The sequence below is a fragment of the Astatotilapia calliptera genome, chromosome 13, assembly GCF_900246225.1.
Source record: "Astatotilapia calliptera chromosome 13, fAstCal1.2, whole genome shotgun sequence".
NCBI classification, from domain to species: domain Eukaryota; kingdom Metazoa; phylum Chordata; class Actinopteri; order Cichliformes; family Cichlidae; genus Astatotilapia; species Astatotilapia calliptera.
The window spans coordinates 29,008,537-29,033,075 of NC_039314.1; the positions used below are offsets into that span (position 1 = coordinate 29,008,537).

General features: G+C 44.9%; 3 protein-coding genes across 4 annotated transcripts; all 3 read right to left on the reverse strand.

Moving 5' to 3' along the window:
• Positions 1 to 9: 9 nt before the first annotated feature.
• LOC113035506 (uncharacterized) lies at positions 10 to 939 on the reverse strand. Its single transcript, XM_026191115.1, has one exon. It carries the CDS (start codon positions 937 to 939, stop codon positions 211 to 213), a length of 729 nt encoding a protein of 242 aa, XP_026046900.1. The 3' UTR covers positions 10 to 210.
• A 2,809-nt stretch (positions 940 to 3,748) lies between these two features.
• Positions 3,749 to 4,824, reverse strand: LOC113034776 (uncharacterized). The gene has a single exon (XM_026189780.1). The coding sequence runs from the start codon at positions 4,759 to 4,761 to the stop codon at positions 3,967 to 3,969; it is 795 nt and encodes a 264-aa protein (XP_026045565.1). The 5' UTR covers positions 4,762 to 4,824; the 3' UTR covers positions 3,749 to 3,966.
• Positions 4,825 to 5,129: 305 nt separating this feature from the next.
• On the reverse strand, positions 5,130 to 24,496 carry slc22a15 (solute carrier family 22 member 15). Of its 2 annotated transcripts, XM_026189778.1 has the most exons (13): positions 24,316 to 24,496; positions 23,058 to 23,198; positions 22,836 to 22,968; positions 21,257 to 21,421; positions 21,028 to 21,157; positions 20,230 to 20,290; positions 19,428 to 19,594; positions 14,019 to 14,159; positions 11,724 to 11,809; positions 10,895 to 11,003; positions 10,420 to 10,492; positions 7,421 to 7,579; positions 5,130 to 7,283 (listed from the first exon to the last, which is right to left on the reverse strand). In XM_026189778.1, exons 1-13 carry the CDS (start codon positions 24,415 to 24,417, stop codon positions 7,239 to 7,241), a joined length of 1,512 nt encoding a protein of 503 aa, XP_026045563.1. In that variant the 5' UTR covers positions 24,418 to 24,496; the 3' UTR covers positions 5,130 to 7,238. The 2 variants fall into 2 exon arrangements, 1 of the variants encoding a protein (XP_026045563.1); XR_003274235.1 differs by lacking the exon at positions 5,130 to 7,283 and having other exon boundaries at positions 7,517 to 7,579; positions 10,292 to 10,492.
• Positions 24,497 to 24,539: the final 43 nt, after the last annotated feature.

Here is a 24,539-nt window from a genome sequence, read left to right on the forward strand (position 1 = left end):
GGTAGATAAATACATTTAAAGCTATAAATACACCGAAGTAGACAGTGAAGCAAAGAAATCCCAAAGAAAAAAGAACTACAAACATGGACGACCGCACCAGTCTGAAGTGCAGAACAGTTTTACAAAGCAAAGGAATGAGCTGCCCTTTGACGGGCTTCAGTCTTCATCAGGACTTAAAGTGCATTTTCATCGCTGTCAGCAGTTTTTCTTTTACAGTTTCTGAAACAAAAAGCAGACAAACACCGCAACCACCGCCAGGACGGCAGCGCCTACAAGAGTGAGGATCCACCATCTGTAGTCCAGATTTCCGTCCTGGTGAAACGGGTTGGTGATGGATTCGCTGCGTCGCTCACTCACTGGGTTCTTCATCCTGCAGGAAAACATCTTCACACACTGTGTTTCCTCAGAATTGATGATCTCCATGATTTTCCCCGACTGTTCCCACTCTCCATCTCCGATCTTCCAGAAATACTCGACAGGTTCGGCCTCTTTAACGTCTCCGTCACAGCTCAGTGTGCAGTTCTCCAAACTCGAGCCACACATCGGCGGCCTCACCGTGACCTCAGGCTGGGGCACTTCTCTGATCCTCACGGCCTGATGAGTCTGACTCTGGGGCTGGTTGTTGATCTCCACCGAATACACCCCAGTGTCAGCTGCAGTCATGTTCCTGATCTCCAACACTCCCGTGTTCGTGTTCACCTCTGATCGGCCTCCAAACCTGCCGTAATATGTCAGGGGAATCACATCTTCCACCCATTCGGCCAACAGTTCTCCGTCCCACTTCCACACGACGCTGGTGATGCGAGCAGAGACCGAGGCAGGTTTGAGGACCAGCGTGCCGCCAAGCTTGAAGTACGAGTGTATAATCCGGGCCTGAGCGAACCTCACTGCGGCTGAGAGCAGCACTGCCAGCAGCAGAAAGCCAGCTGATGGCTTCATGTTCTCAGATCGGTACAGAAGTGAAAGAAAAAAATTGGCAGAGATCTTTTTCCTCTTTTCTGCGCTGGCAGTGATTCCCTGCAGGGAGTGCGGTGAATCTTGTCATGAAACCATTTGTGAAAAGGAAGTCAGTTCCCTGTGTGGTCGCACTGAACTGGCATGTTCTCATCCCAGTGCGTCACACGCTGACATTTTGTCAGTAAAATCCTCCTGATGCTTACAACCATGTGAACGACTTTGACGGTCAGCTGCTTCGCCCTGATGCAGCACAAATACACCACAGTTTGTGCTGGTTGGTGGCAGGTTGCATCCAGTGAGTCACGACCCCATGGCTGGTCACAACCATGGGTTACAGCAGAACTCTGGAAAGAGTTTTCTTCTTCTTCACCTGCAGGATCCACATGTTGGTGGTGCACATTTGTCTTCCTCATAGCTGCTTCTCACACCGATTGGGTGGCGGCGCTTGTTGCCTGTGGGACGCCCTTAAATTATCCCAAATGAAAGACTAATAGCCTGATTTTAATGGCCAACCATTTTGGGTGACGTGCAGCTGGGGTCTGTTAACCTGCTTGGTCTGAGTGCAGCCTTTGAAACTACATCTCATAACATCTTAGAGCAGACGAGCTTCAAGTGGAATTATTGACACACCCTTAAACTGGTTTAAATCTTATCTCTCGTACCAAACTCGGCTCATTCGCTTAAAAAGTCAAATTCCCGTCATTTCCAGTTACTTCCAGCATTCGCTGAGGATCTGTCTTGTACGGAGCCCCACAGGGGACATGGGAGGAAAAAAATTAAGACGGACTTTTGCGAGATCTCGCAAAACAAACTTAGGATCTCGCAAAACTTTTGCAAGATCTCGCAAAAGTTTTAGCCGCATTCTTCGGACGCCGGCTTGAAGCCGACCGGGAGGTCGAGGCACGATGTGCCGGGAAAGCGGTGTTCCTCCTGGCTGTAGTAGGTCTCGACCTCCCGTTAGCTCGAAGCTAACGGGAGGTCGAAGGCCAAAGAATGCGGCTAAAACTTTTGCGAGATCCCGAGTTTGTTTTGCGAGATCCCGCAAAACTTTTGCGAGATCTCGCAAAAGTCCGTCTTAATTTTTTTTCTCCCATGTCCCCTGTGGGGCTCTGAAGTCTTGGAGTCTCTCCAGTGTGTAAATCTGTGTATCTACTTCCTCTTGGTCATATTTTCTATAGTAAGTATTTCCACTGACAGAGACACAGAAGACACAAAACCTCTTTAAAAACAAACAAGAAATGATCCAAAAAAAACTACAAACATGGCGGACCATGATGATGTAAGCAGTTTTTCAAAGCTAAATGAAGTAAAGCCGCATGACAGAGACAGAAAACTAACCATCAGAGTAAAACAGGAAGTGAATAAAATGAATAAAGTTATCAGACACAGCAGGTTGAGAAACACTGAGCGCATAAACTGAACTCTGTAACTGTGACTAACACATTTCAGATGCTGATGTGACTTTCAGGCGACCGCCTTTTAAGGTGGTATGCATCTCCAGAATACACAGCACAGACACACAGGAGAAGTTTGAACGTTTAGCGTATGAGAGTTAATGCAAACTTCACCGAGTCCTCCCCTCACATGTTTACAGCTGAGCCCTGCATGTTTCTGCGCCTCAGTAATAGACAACGGGTATTTTAATGCAGAGCAGGAACATGCATGTGAGCACAAAGCGACTTTCGTGGAGTCTTTCTTTCGGTCTTCTGTAGATCAGAGATCCTATACGCCTGAGTCTCGGTCCTCAGACCCCACACAGTCCAGGCAACGTCCAACAGAGTTTGTTATTGCATGAAAGACATTGATCCTCCCGCAGCTCCGGCTCATTGATCTGAACTGCTTCGCTGTTTTCAGAGAGAAAATCAAAGTGTTTCTGATATGAGAACGAAGTGTTTTGTTGGTAGCTGAAGAGGCTTTTTGGGCTCTGGGAGGCTGAGATCTGAATTCTGGAGCTCAGGACTCACTCAGAGAGGCTGCGCAGTCATAAATGAGCCTCTGCTGTAAACCTGGAGTCTGTGTGATAGCTGAGCTGTGGCAGTATCATCTATCATCAGCAGAATACTGCAGCAGCTTCCTGCTCTTTAACAACTGGCATAAACAGAAGTGACTGTGTGGTGATGCTGCAGCGGCATGCAGAGGGACCAGTGCAGAGGGTGTACTGGTAACCTTTGTCAGCAGTCATGCTTTCACTGGGACAGCATGCCCCCTCGTGGTGGCAAGCTTTACAAAGCAAAACATTAAAAAAGCCTCTTAATATTGGCGCTTCCACCTCTGTGAGGATTCAGGAATGAAAATCTTTGTCTGGAAGTTTCACACGCAGTGACAGAGACAAGTAAACACATTTATTACAGAACAGCTCACATAACAGAGATAATGTGACGGTGTGATCACCAGCCGAGCAGCAAAGCCTCCACTGTACAATCAACATGTGCCACAACTGCAGGACAAAACATTTCACCATCATCATCGTCGTCTCAGCTCTCTGTCTGCGGGACGAAAGCTGATGCTCGTGCAGGTTGAGCACATAACATCTGAATATTTCCACCTTTTTCTGCCTCGTCACAGCGTTTAAAATGCAGGAGCAGTGAGACAGGGATGATGAACCACAGCAGAGCTTTTAGTTCTTAAAGCAAAACACAGGAATCCTGACCAGATAAATAAGAGGGCAGGAATGACGGGCATATGTGGGAAAACACACTAATACCAAGAGAAATACATAAAGAAGTATAAATACACAGAAATAAAGAAGCAAAACTAACTGAACAAAGTAAAAATAGATAAAGACAGGAAGTGAAAAAAACTGATTACCAAAATAAGGTCAAAACAAGGACAAATAAAGACAGAGAAGACCAAAGAAAACTACAAACATGGCTGACTATAACTGTATGCTAAATAATGTTTACTGTAGAAATGCAGCAGAGCAGTTTAACAAAGCTAAACATGAACTTCCCTCTCAGTACAGCTGATGTGCTTTACTCTTCATCAGGAAGTCAAAGGCGACAGTTCATTTTAAACAGCATCATCATCACTTTTTCTGCATTTACAGCCAGTCTGTAGTTTCTGACACCGAAAGTAGACAACCACCACAAAGAGTGCGAGGATCGCCAGAGATCTCATCACAGCACCTAAAGTTGTAACCCAGAGTCCACAGTGCAGATCGTCACTGTTTGCTGGTTTTATTCGGTAGAACACGTTGGAGAAGGCGTTGCTCTCTTTCTCACTAAACAGGTTCTTTATTCTGCAGGAGAAAGTTTCCACACGCTGTGTTTCCTCATCATTGATGATCTCCACGGTGTTCTTTCCAGACTTTTCCCATTCTCCATCATCCTTCTTCCAGAAGTACTCGACAGGCCCAGCTTTGCTAACGTCTCCCTCACACACCAGTTTACATCTCTCAGAGGTTGAGCTACATACCAGCGGCTTCACTTCCAACTCAGGCTCGGGCACTGCTTCGATCGCCACTGTCTTGTAAACCTGACTCTGGACCCGGTTGTTAATCTCCACTGAATACAGTCTAGTGTCCGCTGCAGTCATGTTCCTGATCTCCAACACTCCTGTGCCAGTGTTCACAGTGGTTCGGCCATTAAACCTGCTGTAATATGTCAGAGGAATCTGGTCTTTCACCCACTCAGCCAGCAGGTATTTACCGTATTTCCACACGACGCTGTAGATCCGTTCAGAGACCGGCTGAGGGCTGAGCTGGAGTGTTTCACCAACCCTGAAGTACTTCTCCACAGTCTGGGCCTGAGTGAAGCCGACTAACAGCAGCACTGCGAGGAGCCAGAAACCAGCCGATGTCTCCATGTTCACAGATCAACACGGAAGTGACAGGTCTGTGCAGATGTCTTTGGTTTTGTCCCATCTGTGGTTCCCTTTGGTGGGCGTTTGAAACAAGGAAGTGAGCCCTAAAACAGCTTTGCAACCCTTTACGGTCGTTCTGAAGCAGCATCCAGCAGCGTCACGTGACAGCCGGTCTCCTCGGTCAGCCCCGAGTGTCGATATCCACCAACCGACCTGTAACAGTCCTGTTTTTAAAGACCTGCTGGGGATAAATTCTGCTGAAAAGCAGCATCAGGACACAAACCAGAACATTTCTAATGAACCTGAAGTTATACCGCAGAGTGAAACATAATCATCGTTTATCTGCCTCATGGTGAAAAAACGAGACGAGGAAGTTTTCAAGTGTTTACTGTCTTTATCACAGAGAGAACAGTTCATGAGCATCATTTATCTCTGTGCATACCGTCTATGTACAGAGTGCACACAGTGCTTACAGCAGGGAATCAAACATCTGCAGGCAGATGATGTTTAACACTTTCCAAAGTGCTTTTTCACAGTAAAAGGCTGCAGTCGAAGGCACGGCAGGAGGAGGAGGAATGCTGGAACACTTTCATTTAATTACCATCAGCTGAAGGAGAGGACCCCGACGGCCTCTTTCAGCACGAATACAGACGTGAGTGTGTTACACACACCAACAATAAAAACAGGAAGTAATCACATTTAAGAAACTTTGCAGAACACAGAGCTTCTTTCCTTTTTTTAAATATGTTTATAGATCATATCGCTGCAAGTTTTCCTCCAATGGCAGCGTCTCTCACGTTACAGAGGAAACGAAGCAGACTGTAAAACGACTGCATCAAACTGGCCTCACAGTCCTGAACGTCAGAGGAAACATCTGAGGACTGGTTTCAGCTCCTGCCCGATCTCCAGGCTGCAGAGCTGCAGTGTGCAACCCGTCCTTAATTTATTGTCCCTCACACCGAATGTACAGTTTGCTTTTTCACTCGTTTAACAGTTCATATCATCTAAAACCTGGAAACAAAAACAGATTCTTAGGACATCAAGTTTTCTTGTTTCTGGTTTTCTAGGTTCACCATCGTCATCGTCACATCTGAGAGATGTTTTTTTCGACTCTCCCGGACGCTTTAAAAGTAAAAAAAATCAGCAGATAAATTAATAAGTAATGAAAAAAAGGAAAACATCTGTCCTTGACGTTAAAAACAGCTGGTGATTTTACCTAGATAAACACATGAAAACACTAAGCCCACAGACGATCACATGATCACCATCAGCTGCTGTTTGGGAACAAGGAATAACGTCTGGGTCGTTCCCGTACCAGGCTTCCTGCTCCATCCTCTCTCCCTTGTTTATTAATGAATCTATAAACATAAATTTTCTGTCCCCACACAGATATTCATGGGTGCAGTCGAACACTCAAACACGATTGGTCCAGGACCAAACATCTTCCCCTGACCTGTTCTACGTATTCCACGCTCTGCATTTAATGGCTTAATAATAAAAACTATTATGATTAATGCGAATTAAAGTGATGGGAATATAATCCATTCATAGTAAACTGAGCTGCCTGAAGATCGTCCACCATCAAACCCCAAACCAGTTAAAACACGTTGAAAGGGGCAGCCAATGGGAAAGATGCGAGCTTTAGTTTGGTTTCTGCTCTCGTCACGTCTGGAAAGAGGCGAGCAGATCCAACAAGGCTTCTCATGAGCTGCTCAAACTTTCTAATTTACCCTTTGAAAGTGAAGTCGCTGCTCGGCTGAGTCGTGGTAGAAAAACAGGAAGCTGAGCTCCAGCTGCTCAGTTCATATATTTACACTTAGTTCTTTTTCATTATTCAATCCATTAAAATGTTTCTGTAAACCTGTAAATAAAAGTGAGTTTGATTATGTAGTTAAATTAAACCAGCCTGGTTTTTATTTGTGTTTGATAAATCGAGGTAAGAGAAGCTGATGGATCGTCTGAGCCTGACACGTGTGGACGTTTCTGACCACAGAGAAACCTTTCATGACTTTCTTAGTTTTTTTTAGACCTTTTTCCTGACGTTAAATCAGAGTGAAAATAATGATAATAGTTCCTGTCTGGAAGAAAATCACAGCTGACATAAATAATCTGATTATGTGTAAACTGTAGTGACTGTAAGCTGGTGTCCTCTGGTGCAGAGAGTCTTTAACACATTTCCTCCTGAAGCAGCAGAAGTCTAAAAACGTCACTGGAGGAAATGCTGTCGGGCTTCAGGAGCTGTCAAAGGTTTTTGGTCCCTCTTGTTAAATTCCCAGGATCTGGAATGTAAAGCGGATCATGACTCTCAGCCCTCGGTCTCTAAATTCGCCACCGCAGCGTTCAGGAATCGACCACGACGCTGCGTCTTCCTACGAGGTCAGCTGACGGCGTTTTCGCTTCCTGCAGTGAACAACGGCTCAGAAACCGTTAATTAACGGGACCGTTTGCGGTTCTGAGCGATGAAGACGAGACCGCCAGCTTCATTTGTGGGTCGATGCACAGCTTTCATCTTCATACAACAGAGGCTGCAGACAGAGAGGAAACAAGGACATGAGCGAGAAAACAAAATCTGTCTGACTGAACCGTCTGGTTTTATGTTACTTGATCGTCGGCTGTGGCTGTAGAAACAGAAACGTCCCACAAACACCCAGCGGTGCCTCACCTTGCTCTCCAGCACTCGGCCGAGCCCCGGGCTGCCCAGCTCCTCCAGCGTCTCTGCTGCTGGTCTGTTCAGGGTCTCCGGCAGCAGGAGGCCCAAACAGGCCGCCGACAGGCCGCTCAGACAGAACACGGTGAAGGGCATGGAGGTATGGAGGGCCCGCTGCGACACACACAGACACACAACCGGGACCTTTTACTGTCTGAACCCTTCAGCCCGTGTGTTTACACAGTGAATATTTACACACACTGATCAGAAGGTCCAAGAGTGAGATCAAAACATAAATCAAGAGCAAATTGTTTGAAAAGATCCTTAATTATGTCCTGCTGGGGGATCAAATAAAAAAAAAGTGTGTTTTTTTTAATAAAAAGGTTGAAAAAGAAGCAAAGCAGCATCAGAGCTAAAAGAGGAGGACTGGTTAGACAGATGTGGCACTCCGCCTCGACCTGTGGAGAGATTCCTGCTGTCACATAATGTTGCATGTGCCAGCACAGATAAAGTCTGCACTCAGACTCATTTGGAGTTGTGTGATGTTTATTGGGGACAAAGTGCAGGTAAGAAAGCAATAACTAAGATGTGATTCAATAACGTGTCTCCAGTTCCTACAAAAACACTCCAAGGAATCGGACCTCCTACAAGATTACTGAGAAAATGAAATCACATCCAACTGTGAAACTAAATATTTGTTTTTACTTTGTTGAGCAAAATCTTCTTCTTCAGCAAATCTCTGGATAAGACCGAGTGACACAGGTCTCTACTTTCTGCAGAAATCTCGTGAGCACGAAAAACGATGGGAGATTTTTATAAACACGCCGGCCTTTTCCACAACAATGAGAGTCGCTCGTTTTTCCCCTCGTGCCAACATTTCATAATGTAATCCGTCTCGTATGCTCCTCCTGAGGTCAGGTTTTCCTGCGTCTGTGAGTGTTGCCTTCACACTCTGTAAAACACCATTAACGACTGAGAAGCTGAGGTTTGTGGGTAAAAAGCCGACCTTCATCCGTTCAGATAAACTCCACAGCCTGGATGAGCCGTTTGATTAAAGGTCCCGTGCTCGGGCTCCGAATATCTACTGCCACGAGGACGCGATCAACACTCAGGTTTATCAATCGTGCTTTTATGAAAGAAAGGCTCTTCAAAAGACACGGTCGACTTTGCTTTCACAGCTTCGGTATTTTGTTTTTTAATTGTTTTTGAAATGCAAATAAGATGAAAATAATGTAAATTATCTGCCACGGCAACAGGAAACTGCAGCTGTGACAGAAAGTTGCAGACGGTGTTCTTGCAGGAGATTACATATATTTTTAAAAGAAGAACATTAAGAGCTTTTTAGCTGAGATTTCTGTAAACGCATGTTCGTTGAGCTTCCCTGTATCACCACTAGAGGTCACTGTTTATTTAGGTTTGGAGCACATGACAAAACGAGGTCAAAGGTCAGTGTGACACATTAACAGAAGAAACCGAAACAGTCATTTTCTACTTTCATGTGTCACATGTGACTGTTTGACAGGATTTTATTTCCCTGTGAAACTAATATGTTTACACACTTTGATCTGTTAGAAATTTAACTCGTGTGAAAGCGAAACGCAGCAGGTACGAAGTACACAAAGCACAGCGTGTGTTTATAAATCAGACCTGTGGTTAACGACAGCAGGACGGTGCACGAGGGCGGATAAATCATTACGGATAAACTTTCAGGCAGGAAAACCTGCAACACATTAATCAGGAATGTGTGAATCGGTGAGGTCATTAGTAAAACTGCATCAGCCAGTGAATGCAAACGATTTCCTGGAATGAGGTGTGACCTTGTCACTCAGACGAGCTGCATGAACTCCGTTTCCTTATAACTTTGCAGAAACAGCCTAACACAGATCAAAACCACAGCAGGACAATAAGTCCAGCAGACTTTCCAAGATCACGGCTGCGTTTTCCAGCATTTCTAGCCTCTGACGTCGCGCACCCAGAAGGGTGTAGTCAGGGCGACACTTCAGCAGTCAGTGAGTCATTAAAAGCTCCACCAAACAGATTTTCCCCTCAGCGTCTCGATGGTTTCACTTTGGAAATGCTTCACTTATTGAGACGTAACAGCCAGCGAACACTGAATGCCTCTGCGGCGCTGCGCACACTCCCTCTGAAGTTGAAGTACAAACACTGTTTCCTTCCTTTAACAAAAACGAGCTGCATCCACAGAGATGACAGGGCTGGTGGAGGGGATGTTGGCACACTTGAGGTTTCGCCGTCTATCACTTTTTAAAATTCCCCCGCTTCGTTTCAGAGTACAGAAAGCATGGATGTTTGACCACAGGCTGACATCACACTAACACTGACAGGCTAACCGTTCTCCCAGCTCACCGCGCCCTCCAGTATAAATAACTCAAGACTTTAGCAAGAAGCCGCTGAGCTGTCGAATGCAAAGATTCACACTTTAAGAAACCTGAGCCGGAAACCCCCACAGGCCTCGCTGATACTTTTACTATGTATGAGGCATAAATGCAACCACACGAAGCAAACGGGGCGCCTCGGCGCCTCGTCCTCTCGCCCCTGCACACACCGGCTAAAATATTTATACCAAGATGCACAAAATACATTTCAAAATAAAATCTCCTAAAAGAACAACATTTACAAGCTACCAGATGCCCTTCTTCATCATCACTTTCCCTCCTTTTTTATTATTAAACCCTGTTTTTAATGATCTGATCTCCATGCCAACAACAGCTCCAAACAGGAAATGCTGAAAAAGGAAGTGATACTGTTACCACTGCAAACGGGAGCTGGTTGCTGCCTTTTCAGGCTCACAGCTTCATGTGAAAACACCAGCCTCCCACAGTCACAGGTCGCGCTCACATATTTCACTGTTTTGCATTTTAAACTCACATTTAAACGTCTGCTGGTTCCTGAGAGCTGCTGAGTGGCTCTGAAGATCAGATCGAGTGCTTCCTGTCGCTGGCTCAGGCTTGTTCCAGAGCATTTACTCCTAACCTCTCTCACACTCACAGCCTTACCATGGAAGGAACGAACGGTGCCAGGATTCCTCCAACTCTGCAGGACATGGAACAAACTCCCAGCCCAGCGTTCCTGAAACAAACAATCCGTGCACGTTAAAATCAGTCCGAGCGCACAGCTTTAGGACACGCTGACTTTGAAAACACAGGAATTATCACTTAATTGAAGGTTTGTGCCAGTGTGACGCTTTTAATCTGGCTTCAACCGAAATGAGACATTTACAAACTCTGGAGGCATCTCAGCAGCTTTAATCCCGTCGGTTTCAGATTAAAAGACAAGACGTTTCCTAAAAGTTTCTGAGCTTGTGTTGATGCTACAGTTAGCTTTGACCCAACATACAGAAAAGGAGACGACGCAGAAAAGGCTCAATATTTTGTTCCTGGACGCCGACTGAATGCCCACCCAGGTCTCATTAACAGCAACGTTTTTATGAATGTGACCAACAGAAACTACGTAAATATGCACCCGGCTCACCTGATGACTGTGGGGTAGAGCTCGGACGTGTAGACGTAGGCGATGTTGAACGCTGCGCTGACCATCAGTTTTCCCACAAGCGCCAACGACGTCACACTCAGCAAAGCTCCTGCCAACACAAACTCAAACTGAGAGCTTGTTCTGATTGTTCACCTCACAGCAAAAACTCATCTCGTTCCCTCCCCGAGGAGCTTAATGATGTCACAAACCTGCAGCTCTGAACCCTTAAACTGACGGCTACAAATCTGCAGCACCAAAAAAGTTTTCATGCAACCTGTGTGGTTTATTATTCACACAAGACAATTTATTAAATATTACAATAAAATCTGCTTCATGTTTAAGAATGCAAGCAGTTTATTATCTGATGAAATGTGCATCAATTCGCCCGCTATTCCAAACACAGCATGTGTAGCCGGCAGCAGAAAGGTGCAAAGATGTGCTGGTTTAACCGGTTTCATGTCTTGCACTATGCGAGGCATAACTATCATTCTGTTCTGCTTACACAACAATCACACACTGTGACACTTCTATCCATGCATATGGAAATCAGTATTTTATGCCAAGTGTTTAACACCTAAACAAGCCTTTTGCAGTTTTTTTTCCACTGGACTGAAATATGTTACAGACGCAGGTTTCATCTCACTTCCTCTTTACTTCAGAGTGAAGTCACTGATTTGTCAGGCTGACAAAGGCTCTTTCATACATGCACCGGCAGAGCTGCACCTTGGTAGGTGTTACCCAACGTGAGCAGTGCAAACATGTCTGAAGACGACTACTTCCTGCAGCTGCACATATTCCTCTGCAGTGCCGTCGAATATCAGAGCCTCACCTGCATTTTCAGGAATGAAGGTGGTGCAGAGGCAGGCGGAGCCAGCCAGGCACAGGAAGCTTGCCATGCTTTTCCTCCGCCCAGCCCTGCAGGACGAGACAGACATTCATGCAGGAGTTAGTGAGTAAGCAGCAGGAAGACCAACAGAAAACAGGAAGCAAAGTGAGGTTTTTCACACAGGTTCCACAGAAGTTCGAGCGCAGCTTCAAAAAGTTTGACTAACAATTTAAAATCCAAACAGGCTGTTTTTGGACGAGTTGCTCAGAGCTCATCCCTGTATTGCTGTGGCTGAGTCACACACCCTGTGGAAGAAGCTCATTTAAAGCTTGCATCCTCAGTCTTGTTCTGTCGGTCACTACCCACAGCCACGGCTGAGGGCAGGATCGTAGATCAGCCAGTAAATCCACAGCTCCACCTTCACTCTCTGACCAGGCACGCTGGTGTATGAACCCTAGAGAGCTGCGAGGGGTTTGGGGTAGAGATGGACCGATCCGATATTACGTATCGGTATCGGTCTGATACTGACCTAAATTACTGGATCGGATATCGGAGAAAAATAAAAAAATGTAATCCGATCCATTAAATATCACGAAAGCACCTCACAAAACTTGCAACACGCCGTAACTCACCTCAGAACGTTAGCACGTCGGAGCAGTATGCATCACGTGATAGAGCAGCTGTGGCATGCGGGACCTGTCGGTGGTCTGGATAGCATTTGGAGCTTCGCTAGCAACCCGACATTTCATCTCCGACAAAGTTATCCCCGAGAGAAGTAAAGCAAGTGTGTAAGTCCATCTCTGAATGTTTGTAAAGCATTCCTGCGTTAAGCTTAACAAGCGACTGTCTCTCCTGCTGCTACTTCAATCATGAAACTGCTTAACGATCAGCTGATCGGCTTTTCTGTTGCGAGTCCCTCTCTGTTGTTTGCTTTTGGCCCACTTTGCACCAGAAAGAGGAAACCAGCGGATAAACAACAGCAGCACGTTTAAGCTTGATCAGCTATTGTTAGAATTTATTTATTATTACTTTCTACTCGAGGATCTTTTTCTACGTAGCTGACGCTGGTAACTGTGCAGGGGCGGATCTAGCAAAGTTTAGCCAGGGGGGCCGATAGGACATTAACTGGGAAAAGGGGGCACAAAGACAGACTTTTCTTTCTTATTCTCATTTAAAATGTCTAGCTTTTAATAAATAATTATCTGACAGCCAAAGTTGTAATTTGATGTAAAATGAATAGAAGTCAATTACTGTATATAGTAACTATTAAGTCTAATATATATATATATAATACCCTAGTAAGCTATAGTACTTTTTCCTTTGGGAAGGTACCATCTGTGCAGTCTGCAATTTTGTTGAAGAAAGATGTTGAATCTATTTAATATTTCTTGAAAAATAATTGATTTCTGTGCATTTTTTTTTCACACTGCATCAAATTAAGGTTGATTACGTCGATTAAGCATCATGAGGTGGCGCGTGAGGGGTGGTTCCCTATTTTTTATTTATTTATTTTTGTTGTTGCTGGGAGTTGGAACCCTATTAGTTAGGTTGCTTAATATTTACGCTAAGTACTCTTTAAAATACCAGAATAGGGAGGATGGTGTAGGTTTAAGTTTATTAGATTGATCAGTATTGCTGAACTATGAAATATTTTTTTTTGCATACAGGTATAACAGAATAGCTTTAGTGTAGTTGTTGTTTTAAACTTGAGTATGAACTTATACAAAATGCAGCAAGATATTTAAAAAACAGTTTTGTTGATTAAAAAAACACTATATCGGATTCATATCGGTATCGGCAGATATCCAAATTTATGATATCGGTATCGGACATAAAAAAGTGGTATCGTGCCATCTCTAGTTTGGGGCCTGACTGATCCCAGACCTGTTTCATTGGAAGCTCCTGATAAAGTCTCCTAAGCCAAACTGGTCGCTGTGAAAGGCTAAACATGATCTAAAAGACCTCTATGAACCAAGGGCTCATGCTACCACACAGGACCAGCAGCCACCTCCAGGAGGGGCTGCAAGGAGGAGGGTCGGGCAGAGGCACCGGTGCTTCCCTCAGTTAAATAAATAAAATCAATGAACCCTGTTTGATGTAGGATCTTTTTAAAATTATTTTCTTACTGCTGTCTACATCCATCAAGTAAAAGCAGCAGCTCACATTACAGCTGAGCGAGGACGCCGGCTCACAGCTACAGTTACACCAAAGGTAGGAGCGTGGCGGGAACCATCCTCTTCACATATTTCACAGGTCACAGTTAAAAATCACACAGCAAGTGTCGTGTGTGTGTCTCACCAGTGTTTGTTGATGAAGTATATGCAGAGTGGGTATGCCGGCAGCTCCACGAGGCCGTACATCGCCACATTAACGTAACGGCTACCAGACGTCTCGCCGGCCCCCAGAGTCAGCCCGTAGTACACCAGACTGCAGGCGTACCTGACACACACACACACACACACACACACACACACACACACACACACACACACACACACAAAATGTTTGTTGATAATATTTGAAAAAGACAGAAGAAACAAACGAGTTCATGAACCTGAAACTGTTCAAACTGACGACTCGTTAACAGAGCAAAGAAACGACTGTGCAGCATCAGTTCTGCTGACTGTGAGGATTTCTTTATTTAGCTACTTCCGCTTGTTACTTCTCTTTAAACTTCTTTTTCTGTGATGCATTTTATATTTTTGGAAATACTGGAAAACCCCCAGTATAAGACCTTCAGATCATTTTTGTTTCACATACATGTGGTTGTTTAAGTGTATTAGAAGAAAAAACTGATCATTGGTATCGATTTCAATGATGCCGTCCTGCATCACTTCTACTTATTTTATGGTTAAATTCAGATCTTGCTTGTTTTAATTTAAGGGTTATTTTGTCTTTTTATTCCTTATAATCCTTCAGAAATGTTTTCACATCACTGGGATCTTCTGGAGAACGTCAGCAGGTCGACTGCGTGTGAGTCATTAAAAGATGTGTTCACAGGACGAGCAGAGCAAACGTGTTTAAGGTGAAATCCTGTTTGTTGTGCTAACTCTGTGTACGTTCAGCAGCTTCGACCTTTTGCTGTTTGCTATAAACACATCAGAAGACGCAAAAGGTCTGAAGTGTGGGAAAATCAGTCAGCCCGAGCTGCTCCACTTCTCTAAAAGAATGAATCAGCTGCTGAGGTTAGAGGCCTGCAGCACTCAAGCTGTAACTTAAACTGAGCACAAAAGCAAAAGAGATGAAGTCTGTGAGCGATACAGAAAGTGTAAAAGCTGAGCAAAGATCAGCGTCAGAGCCTTTTCTCAGGGACGAAGGCAGCAGGTGTGACGCACGGATCCAAACATGGCAACAAACCACAAACTGCAGCGGCTCAGTTATGAACGTGCTTATTTAAAGGTTACGCCGAGCAGCAGCAGAAACAACAGGTTCAACTGTTACTGCAGAGAAAAGAGGAAATGCAGGAGCGTACAGAGACTGACACATGAGAGCACAACACGGCTCAGCTTCCATCACGAAGCGTCACCCTGCACCGCCCGACCGAGTCTGTGTGCATCAATAAGTCAAAGGAGATGAACCGAAGAGAAGTGAGGAAGAGGAGCAAAGCTAAAGCAAAAAGAGGAGCGAGCTGGATGTTTGGAGGTCTGGACTACATGACCTACGTGCCTCTACTCCCATGAGATAACATATGATGGTATGACTGCGCTCTTTGTGTTTTGGCCTTCAAGAGGTGCTCCTATCAAAGCGCTCACTCTGTGGAATGTCCAGAAGTGCCGGGAAACACAGACTTCCTGTTCCTGTTAGAATTTCCACAGTGACACAGCCTACGTGTGGATGCTTATTCAACCCACAAAGTTTCTCTCTGCCTCCAACACAAGCAGCTTCTTCTTCTTCTTCTTCGTGCTCTTTATTCCTTCACAAGAGGTGAAAGCAGCCCGACAGCCGGGAATCCACCACAGACACGTTTTCTCTAAAGATTAGCTAAAAAACAAACAAAAAAAAAAAAAACCACAAGAGACGTTGCAACAAAAAGCTGTGGTAATAATCTGCTAAGCCTAAAAATCACACCAGTTCCTTTCTAGGCATTTGCACAGGAAACATCCAACGGCCTCCGCCTTAGCTTACACCCTGCAACCATGGCCACATACAGGACTCACCCTAGGCTGGAGTTTCACCATAACACTCAGCACCATCCAAACTAGATCCAGCCAACACACATGAGACGACCTTTAACCTCTGACATGTCCCTAACAAACATTCCCTTTGCCCCACATTAGGTTTGTTCGGGTTAGGGCTGGGCGATATGGCCTAAAATTCATATCGCGATATAATTTAAAGCATGTGCGGTAACGATATATATCGCGATATATTCTTTTCTTCTGTATAACATATTTCCCACACTATAAGGACTTAAAATCCTTTAATTTTGTCAAAAATCGACAGTGTGCCTTATGTATGAATTCTGGTTGTGCTTACTGACCTCGAACCGATTTTGGCTGCAGAAATCTGTTAAAAATGTTTTAGTACAACTTTGGTAAGCCGCACTGCTTGATGGATTGTCAGAGCATTACGGCTGCCATAGGGAGGAGCTTCGCGGAGTAATCTGGGTCCAAAACTCCGTCCGCTTCAGGTCCCAAAGTCAAACAACACTGAGAGTTAAAAACGGTCTAAATTCTTTCATCTTTAATAAAATCATCAGCGTTGCTGCTTTACCAGGTGTAACTATTAAGTTTAACATCCAGGCATCCATGAAAACAGAAGTTATTAAATTTAACGGAGTTAGAAGTTAACAGGAAGTTAGCTCGCTAGTTTCCACCTAAACATTTCATAGCATGTTCTGACTGAGAGATTTTTGAAACTAATTCAAACGTACAGCTCTGCTACCACTTCCAACATAAATGAAGACAGAAAACTAAACAGCAGTGGCGTTTGTAGGGTTACTGAAGTTGGACTACCTGGTATATAATGTTGTGCTACGTGATTGCTAGCGACACAGCTATGTTAGCATAACATTAGCACAGTGAAGCTGGAGGATGAAGCCAACTTTTTCTTCCACTCGATAAAAGTTAACGTGACGGATTCTGGTGGTCAGGGACAAATGCAATCGCATAGCAGGATGCTGTACACGGGCCAAACTTCAGTCAGGAGAACAACTGAGATTATTCATCCACAATACGAGGTTGGTCATTAATATACTGCAACAACATGGGAACAGAGCAGCTGTGAGAGAATTCAACATTAATGAATCAATGTTACGGAAGTGGAGGAAGCACAGTTTTTGGCTTTCCCCATATTTCAAAAGTGCTTCATCTCTTTGCTATGACTGTCGCCCGCCATAATTTGCAGATGATAATGGTTGTAGCCGCTGCGATGCTTTCGACCGAAACAGGCGCAGTTTGATGACATCATCAACATGCGCTATCGAAATAGAGCGTTATAGTCAAAATCTATCGTTGGCCAAATTTATATCGTTTATATCGCCCACCCCTAGTTCGGGTCACCCAGCAGGAACGCAGTCGCTGCATCCAGACGAATCTCTGGGATCCAGATTAGTTTTAAACGTTTCTCCCATTTCTTTCTGACGTGCATTTAAAATGACAAATCAGAGAATAATCCTAAAAACAGACCGAGCTGCACCTCATGGGACAATTTCATCAAATCTGACCAAATGTGTCAATAAACCTGCTACTGTCAGTGTGATAAAACGTGCTGATCAGCTGATCTTTAGGACGGTGACCTGTAAACGGGGTCCATACCAGCTTTAATGCCCTGACATCTGAGTTCATCTCTAAAGCAGATGGAATAACTCTGAATGGATTACACAGGCTGACGATGAAGCTTCTGCAGATGAAAGTAGGTGTTGGTGATACGAGGAAGAAAACCTAAACTTGGACAAAAGATCACAAATGAACAACCTCCTTTGTGGAGCAGCAGATTATCCAGGAGAAAGCACTCTGGGTTTGGATGACGTTAACAAAGATCAACCCAATCACATCAGCTCCTCAGGAGATAACAGGAGGACAGAAAGCCCTGAAGAAGACTTCCAGGCCTGTGCTGACAGCAGAGAGCACGTATTTGAAACAGAATATTCAGAAACAGAAGCACTTTCAGTATCAGCAGCATGATGATGACAGAAGTGATAAAAATATGAGCGTCAGTCACAGCGACACTGACGTTACCGAGCCTGAAATACAGACCGACACCAGAGCTCACACACAAACTAAAAGAACAAGAAACGTCTGTGCAGGGATGCATTTACTCAACTTATCAACTATCACCCACTCACTGTGTTTGTTCATAGCAGCAGGATTTAAACCAGCAACCCTGTGCTCATGAGTCATAATCTCTGACACCTGCAGGATGTCATCAAGCAGCGACTTCCAGGAAACGCCGAGTGTGACCCTGAGATGAGGACGAGGTCAGATGTATTTATAGAGCAACAATAAAACAACAAGAAATAAAATGGGACAAAAAGGTTTAAAAGTCAAAGCAGAGAATAAACGATGTCACGCTGGAGCCGAACGCCAAGGAGAAGAAATGCTTTAATAAAGATTTAAAGGAGGCACCGTCACAGCTGTGTGGGTGTGGACATTATTCCAAATGTACGAGCACATGGCAGACTCGTTATTATAAACCCATCACTGATCAATAATCAATGATTTCTAATCAGTCACACTGATGGAAAAATGTGGCACTGCTGGATCTTTCATGGGAACATTTGAGTGAAGATGAGGCTGAAATGACTTTAAATAGATTTAGTTCTTACTTAAAACGTATCCTGCAGATGGTCTGATTGTAATCTGATTACATTTCACTCATTAAATCATGTCAAACGTTTAACAGCCACAGTCTGAGTCTGAAAATGACCTGAATCCTCCGCAGAGGCTCCACCCAGAACCAGATCCGCCCCAAAGTGTCACAGCCTCCATGACGGGTCAGTAAACACTTGTTATCAATCTCTGTCTCTCTTCCACAGCATGTCTTTATCCTGTCTTCCTTCTCTCACACCAACCAATCACAGCAGATGGCCCCGCCCCTCCCTGAGCCTGGTTCTGCTGGAGGTTTCTTCCTGTTAAAAGGGAGTTTTTCCTTCCCACTGTCACCAAAGTGCTGCTCATAGGGGGTCATATGATTGTTGGGGTTTTCCTCTGTATGTATTATTGTACGATCTACCTTACAATGTAAAGCGCCTTGAGGCGACTGTTGTTGTGACTTGGCGCTGTGTAAATAACATTGAATTGAACCATGTCCGGGTCAGATCCCAGGGTGGTGCTTAAATCGGGGGAAATAAACTTGCAGTTAATTGAACTAACTCTGATCAGCTGATGTGGAGCAGAAACAGTTTCTGAGACTTTACTTTTGAACTCAGTCCTGCAACGTTAAAATGACCAAATTTACAGCAGAACTACAAAAGTTAATTTCAGGACGGCCGTCACAAACGCTCGTACGCAGTCGCAGCGCCGGTTTAGAAAACAGGAAGTGCAGGGTTTAAATCCCAGAAGTTACATAGAAACAAAAGAGCCAACATGTGCGCTTCGCTCCTGACTCTCAACTTATAAAAACACATCCAAACTCTAAAATTATAGTTAGTAATTAAATAGGACATGAAAGCAGGAGAAACCTATGCGGTATTAAAAGTGCTCCGAGCTGCAGTTCCTCTGAAGGCAGCCGAGGGTTAAACCCTCCAACATCTCTCCTTATACTCACCACACATACATGAGCACCATCGTGCGCAGGCGGAGCACCGGGTGGATGATCAGCTGCAGGACGCCGGCGCCTCGGCTTTTGTGGTTACCGGCTTTAGAGACACCAACGCGCTGCAGCATCAGGTGCTTCACGGCGTTGCCGTTCCTGCTCGCCATAAAACGCAGGACCTATAAAGCAGAACCCAGGATCAGCCACGTGATGCTCGGTGTTCCTGAAAGTGAACAAAGGAAACGGGACGCGCAGACCCAACGGGTCGATTGATGTGACTTTACTTTAGCTCGCACTTCTCTCCAGTCTTTAGAGGGAAAGTGTCAGGATTCGAACCTGCAGTTCTATCAAATGCAGCTTTGCAGGTTTATCTGCATTGAATCCATTCACACTTAAAGCTAACTTTTCTCCCTCGACAGAACAGCTCTCCTCTGTTTGCTGTTTCTAACACTGTGCAGGCCTTTGTCAAACCCCTCATTCTCCCTCCTTTTGCTTCCTGCTGGTTTTTCCCCACTGAGGTCAGACGATATCAGCGTCCTCGCCCAAACCTCCTCTGAGTGTAGGAGGAGAAAACATCTAATCACGAGCGCTTCAGACTCCAACCTTTGGAGAGCTTACTGAGGCTAAAAGCTGGTTTCTCAGCTCACTGAAACATTTAAAAGCACCTGATGAACGGAGTAAAGGAGGGTCTGTTCACACGTTTTCAGCTTCTCAGTTTTAAATATCTGTGATTCACACAAACATGCAGAGGTGCATTTTTCTAAATCCCAGGAGATTCTCACAGAGCGGCTCAGGAATGCTTCATCGTGTTTACCTCCTCAGCTCGCTCCGCCTGGCCCTGGGAGTACAGCCAACGAGGGGACTCTGGAAGAGTGCTGCAACCACAGAGGATGAGAGGAGGACATCACTGGGTGTGTTTGGTTCATTTTACATACACAGCGAGTGCAGAAACATTTGAATGTCACAATCAGAAACAGCCAAAGCATTTATTTCACACAGATTCATTAATGTAAACACATTTCAACGGTGATGAGGAAAAAAACCCATCTGGTGCTGATCAAAAACTCAAACATAATAATACAAGATCCACACTTTGTGCACGATTCCCAGTGTATTTATAATACGGAGCCTCCCTCCCTCCTCTGTATGAAACCTTTCCATCCACATTCCTTACATTCATCCTAAATCACACTTCCAGCTCCTGCAGGAAGGTCCGGAGCTCATCGCAGGCCAAGCAAGATGCATGTAATCTCTCCCAGTCTAACCCAGGGTCTCCTCCTATTGGCTGCAGCTGGAAAACCTCCAAAGGGAGGCGCCCTGACAGTGCCTGAACCCGTTTGGACCATCAGTCTCCACGATCAGAGCTGTAGCAGGAAGCTTCACAGCCTTTGTGTGCAGAGCCTGGATGCCTGTTCTCTCTGTGGTGTTTACAGATTAACACTATAAAGCTGAGCGTGTCAATAAACTGTTAACCTTCCTGGTTTAAATCCCAGGAGAACACGAGCTCTGTGTGTTTACGACGTCGCCCTGATGCTTCCAAACATCCAACACAAACTTTACTGGTTTTTCGTGGCTGTGTGGGGCGACTCGTCTCTCTGGGGTGTGTACTCACACAGACAGCAGGAAGAAGAGCACGCCGGACGAGTTGGCCGCCGTCGCCAAGCTCCTCCACGGCTGGATTAAGTAGCCCAGGGCGCCGAACAGGGCGATGCCGACGGCAAACGTCATGCTGGTCAGCGTCCCTGAAAGAAGGAAGACGAGGGATCGAGATTATTAATCTTTAACACCTAGAATTAAAGCCCTGCCAAGTAAATAATGTGACCGTGCCGGTGGTTTCCTACCCGTCATGGCCCAGTAGGACTTGCCCACGTACTCCTGCGTGAGGACGAAGCAAACGAGTCCGATGCCGCCGTTCATCAACCCCACCAGGAAACGAGAGGCAGCAAAGACCTCATAGCTGGGCGCAAAGGTGGTCACATAGCCGAAGACGACCTCAAAGAACAGGCCTGTGGAGGAGGAGGTGGAGGAGGAGAGGGACAACATTTAGTCAGGGAGAAGGAGAAACACACGAGAGATGAGGATGAGGAGGAATTTAAAGGATTTTAATGTATGTCGTCATGTGCAGACACGTCCAACAAGCCTCCGAAGAAACAGAAGAATTCGTTTGACTCGAGGCAGCAGATCCTCTGGCAAAAATTCAGATTTAACGCTTCTATATCTTATTTTTAAAACAGAACCGTACGAGCAGCAGCACTGACACAATCGGACTGAGGCACAACGAGCAGGAGACCACAAAAGTTTAATGATTTATGGCCTGTTGTGGCACCGAGGACAGAGTCTGCAGCCAAATTCATGCAAATAAAGATCAAAGACTAATGATCTCGTGATTTTCAGATGAAGCCGTGGTCGATTAGTCGTTAACAGATGTGCAATCAAAGATTACATTAAATTTCTGACAGATTTTTGGAGAATCACCGAAAAAAAACAAAAACAAATAGAAAATAACTCAAACTCTCTTCAAAATGTGCCAGTTTATAACACGACTGACTTTCACTTCCTGTTTCTTCCTTTATCTCAGTCGTGCTCAGTAACATGTGAGCTCGTTCAAAACATTTGTGTCCAGGTCCAGTTCAGGGACTCTTAGCCGAGATGAAGCCGAGCACACAGCTAGCAGCTACCTGTCAGTCAAAGAGGCCACGCCCCTAACAATGCAAACCTAAAGACTCGATACATTTGAGACAAATTAGTTACAAAAACTTGTGACAGCTGCAGCTCTCTGCTTTTTCCAATTCAATTTAATTTACAAAGCAACACAACAGCTGTTGGCTCAAAGTGCTTTGAGGTGAACACAGAGAAATCCAACAAACCGTCTCTCACTGTAGCCACTAACAACACAACACAGCTGAAAAACACTGTCGCTGTAAACTGGAGCTCTATAAATAAAGTTTAACGTCCTGTGAGCTGCCTGTTGGTTTGCAGCCATGCGAGAAAAGAAGCACGCCTGTGTAGACTGATAACCTTCTCTTTTACTACATAATTATTTATCTTTGTGCATTTGAAGATCTCCAACATCTTCAAGCAGATGCTTCAGAGTCTGGCAGGCGATTAAAGAAACCCTCAGAAATCTGTAGCTGGTGCAGGGCCCGGCCTCCCACAGGAAGCAGAGTGATACAAAACCCGAAGCCTAAAAAACCCAAAAATTAATCGCTGGGTCAGCGAGCAGTTTACGCAGCCACGCGCACTGAATGATGTCATTTTATTATCAGTCATAAAACTGTGGCCTCCGGGCTACAAGAGGAAAAACAAGAGCGGCAAACAAAGAGTTTCAAGCTTTAGGGACAAATACAGCAAAACATTAACGCTCACTAACATCACAGACGTATTCATGAACAATGCAACTGTCATCAGCCTCAACCTCACCTGTCAGGTAAACGGGTCTTCGGCCAATCTTATCCGAGAGAGGCCCAAAGACGACGTTCCCGATTAGGAGCCCGGCGAAGAAGAGCGACCCGGCGAGGCTGACCTTGTAGGCCTGCTGCTTGATGAGGAACCACTGAGGAAACACAGAGACAGGAGGCAGGTTTCACCTGTGGGCTCTCAGGTTAGCCGGATGAGCATCCTGCAGGAGTCTGCCGCTCTCACCTCAGTCACGATGGAATCGACGTTCTCTGTAAAGGTGACGTGCTGGCTCACAGGGACGCCGTCCTGATGCGGCTGCTCGATGCGGTACTCCGGTGTAAAACCAACCAGGACGATGAGCATGGACTGACAGGCCATGTACACCTGAAACAAACAGACACACAGTCTGGGGTCATCACATGCAGACTTTTTATAAAAATTAGAGGCTTTGTTAATGTGGGGTTAAAACTGTTCACACATAGAAGGACCAAAACCTGACTGCATTCATCTTAGACACCTGAGTCACACAGGGGTAATGTCCCTGCTTACACAGGTGAAAATAACGGGCCCTCCCAGTTGTAACACACACTTATGAACACAGGGATGGCTTTTAAAAGGAATGTGATATGGCTAACTGCAAAATCTGTGAAGCACAATAAAAAAAACTATCAATGTAAACAATATATGGACATATATCCTATACAAGCATCATACCAGGTATGTCAGCTTAATCAGTGCAAATCATTAACGTCGGTCCTCAAATAAATCCTGTCAAAATAATGGAAACTGTGTTTTTCTTCAAGCCTGAGTAAACTGAAGTACATCTAGCTAGATGGAGGGTTAGATTAACGCTTAAACCAAACTCCACTTTAAAAAAAATCTAGTCCGTCGTTAAATGGTTTTTACGTAACTATATATCAAAGTGTGGAGATATTTTTTCTATACTGGGATATTTTAGGTGCTTAGAAAAGCGTCGGCTTTTGTTTGAGCTGTGTCTGCGCCATTTTGGTTGAATAATCGTGTAAAACAAATAACAGGTGCCCGTTAGCGTAGCCAAATCACAGCGGCAATAAAAAGGCTAGCTACGATTATTACAAGTTTAAATACTTGGCCGAATTAAAGGATGGCTGGAATAGATATCTAAAGAAAATCAAAATATGACTAGGAGTAAAGTGCAACTTGACATGACACAAGGAAACATTATTTTAGTAGTTTCTTGCAGGCAATCTGGAGAGCACTTCACTGCCTGGAAAAGCAGCCCTTCTGCACATCGCTAAAATGTGAGCTTGTAGTTACAGCTCGATGTTGTAGTGTTATAGTAATGAAACCGTAATAAAAAAATGTGTTAAATTAAGTCATAAATGTGTCGTTTTGTTGAGGGTCCACAGTTAAATTCCTGAAAGCCACGTATGCGCTACTCAAGCTAACTGCTACTACGTTACTGCGCGCACACTTGCCGCCATTTCCCGCGAACTAAACGCTAATTTTCACATCCGCTCACCTGAGTCAGGACGAGGACAGCCACCGCTCGTTTCTGGTAGGGCCCAAACTCTCCGACGAGCTTCAAAGCGTCTTCTAAATCCATCACAGGTGAGACATTCATGCAGCTGTGCGCGTTCCTGAGAGGAAGGATCTGCGCAAGCTAATATTCCACCGCGCACTTCCGGCTTCGCTTGAGCCGGGCGGCCATTTTATCGCGCTCGGATTTTGGGAGGTAAAATAACA

Coding starts and splice junctions, on each gene's coding strand:
- LOC113035506 (XM_026191115.1), bottom strand. CDS start 939: ATGAAGCCATCAGCTGGCTTTCTGCTGCTGGCAGTGCTGCTCTCAGCC.
- LOC113034776 (XM_026189780.1), bottom strand. CDS start 4,761: ATGGAGACATCGGCTGGTTTCTGGCTCCTCGCAGTGCTGCTGTTAGTC.
- slc22a15 (XM_026189778.1), bottom strand. CDS start 24,417: ATGAATGTCTCACCTGTGATGGATTTAGAAGACGCTTTGAAGCTCGTC. Junction 20,291..21,027: donor CTCTTCTTCCTGCTGTCTGT/GTGAGTACACAC, acceptor CTGTGGTTGCAG/CACTCTTCCAGAGTCCCCTC. Junction 19,595..20,229: donor AGGCGGAGCGAGCTGAGGAG/GTAAACACGATG, acceptor TCTGCTTTATAG/GTCCTGCGTTTTATGGCGAG.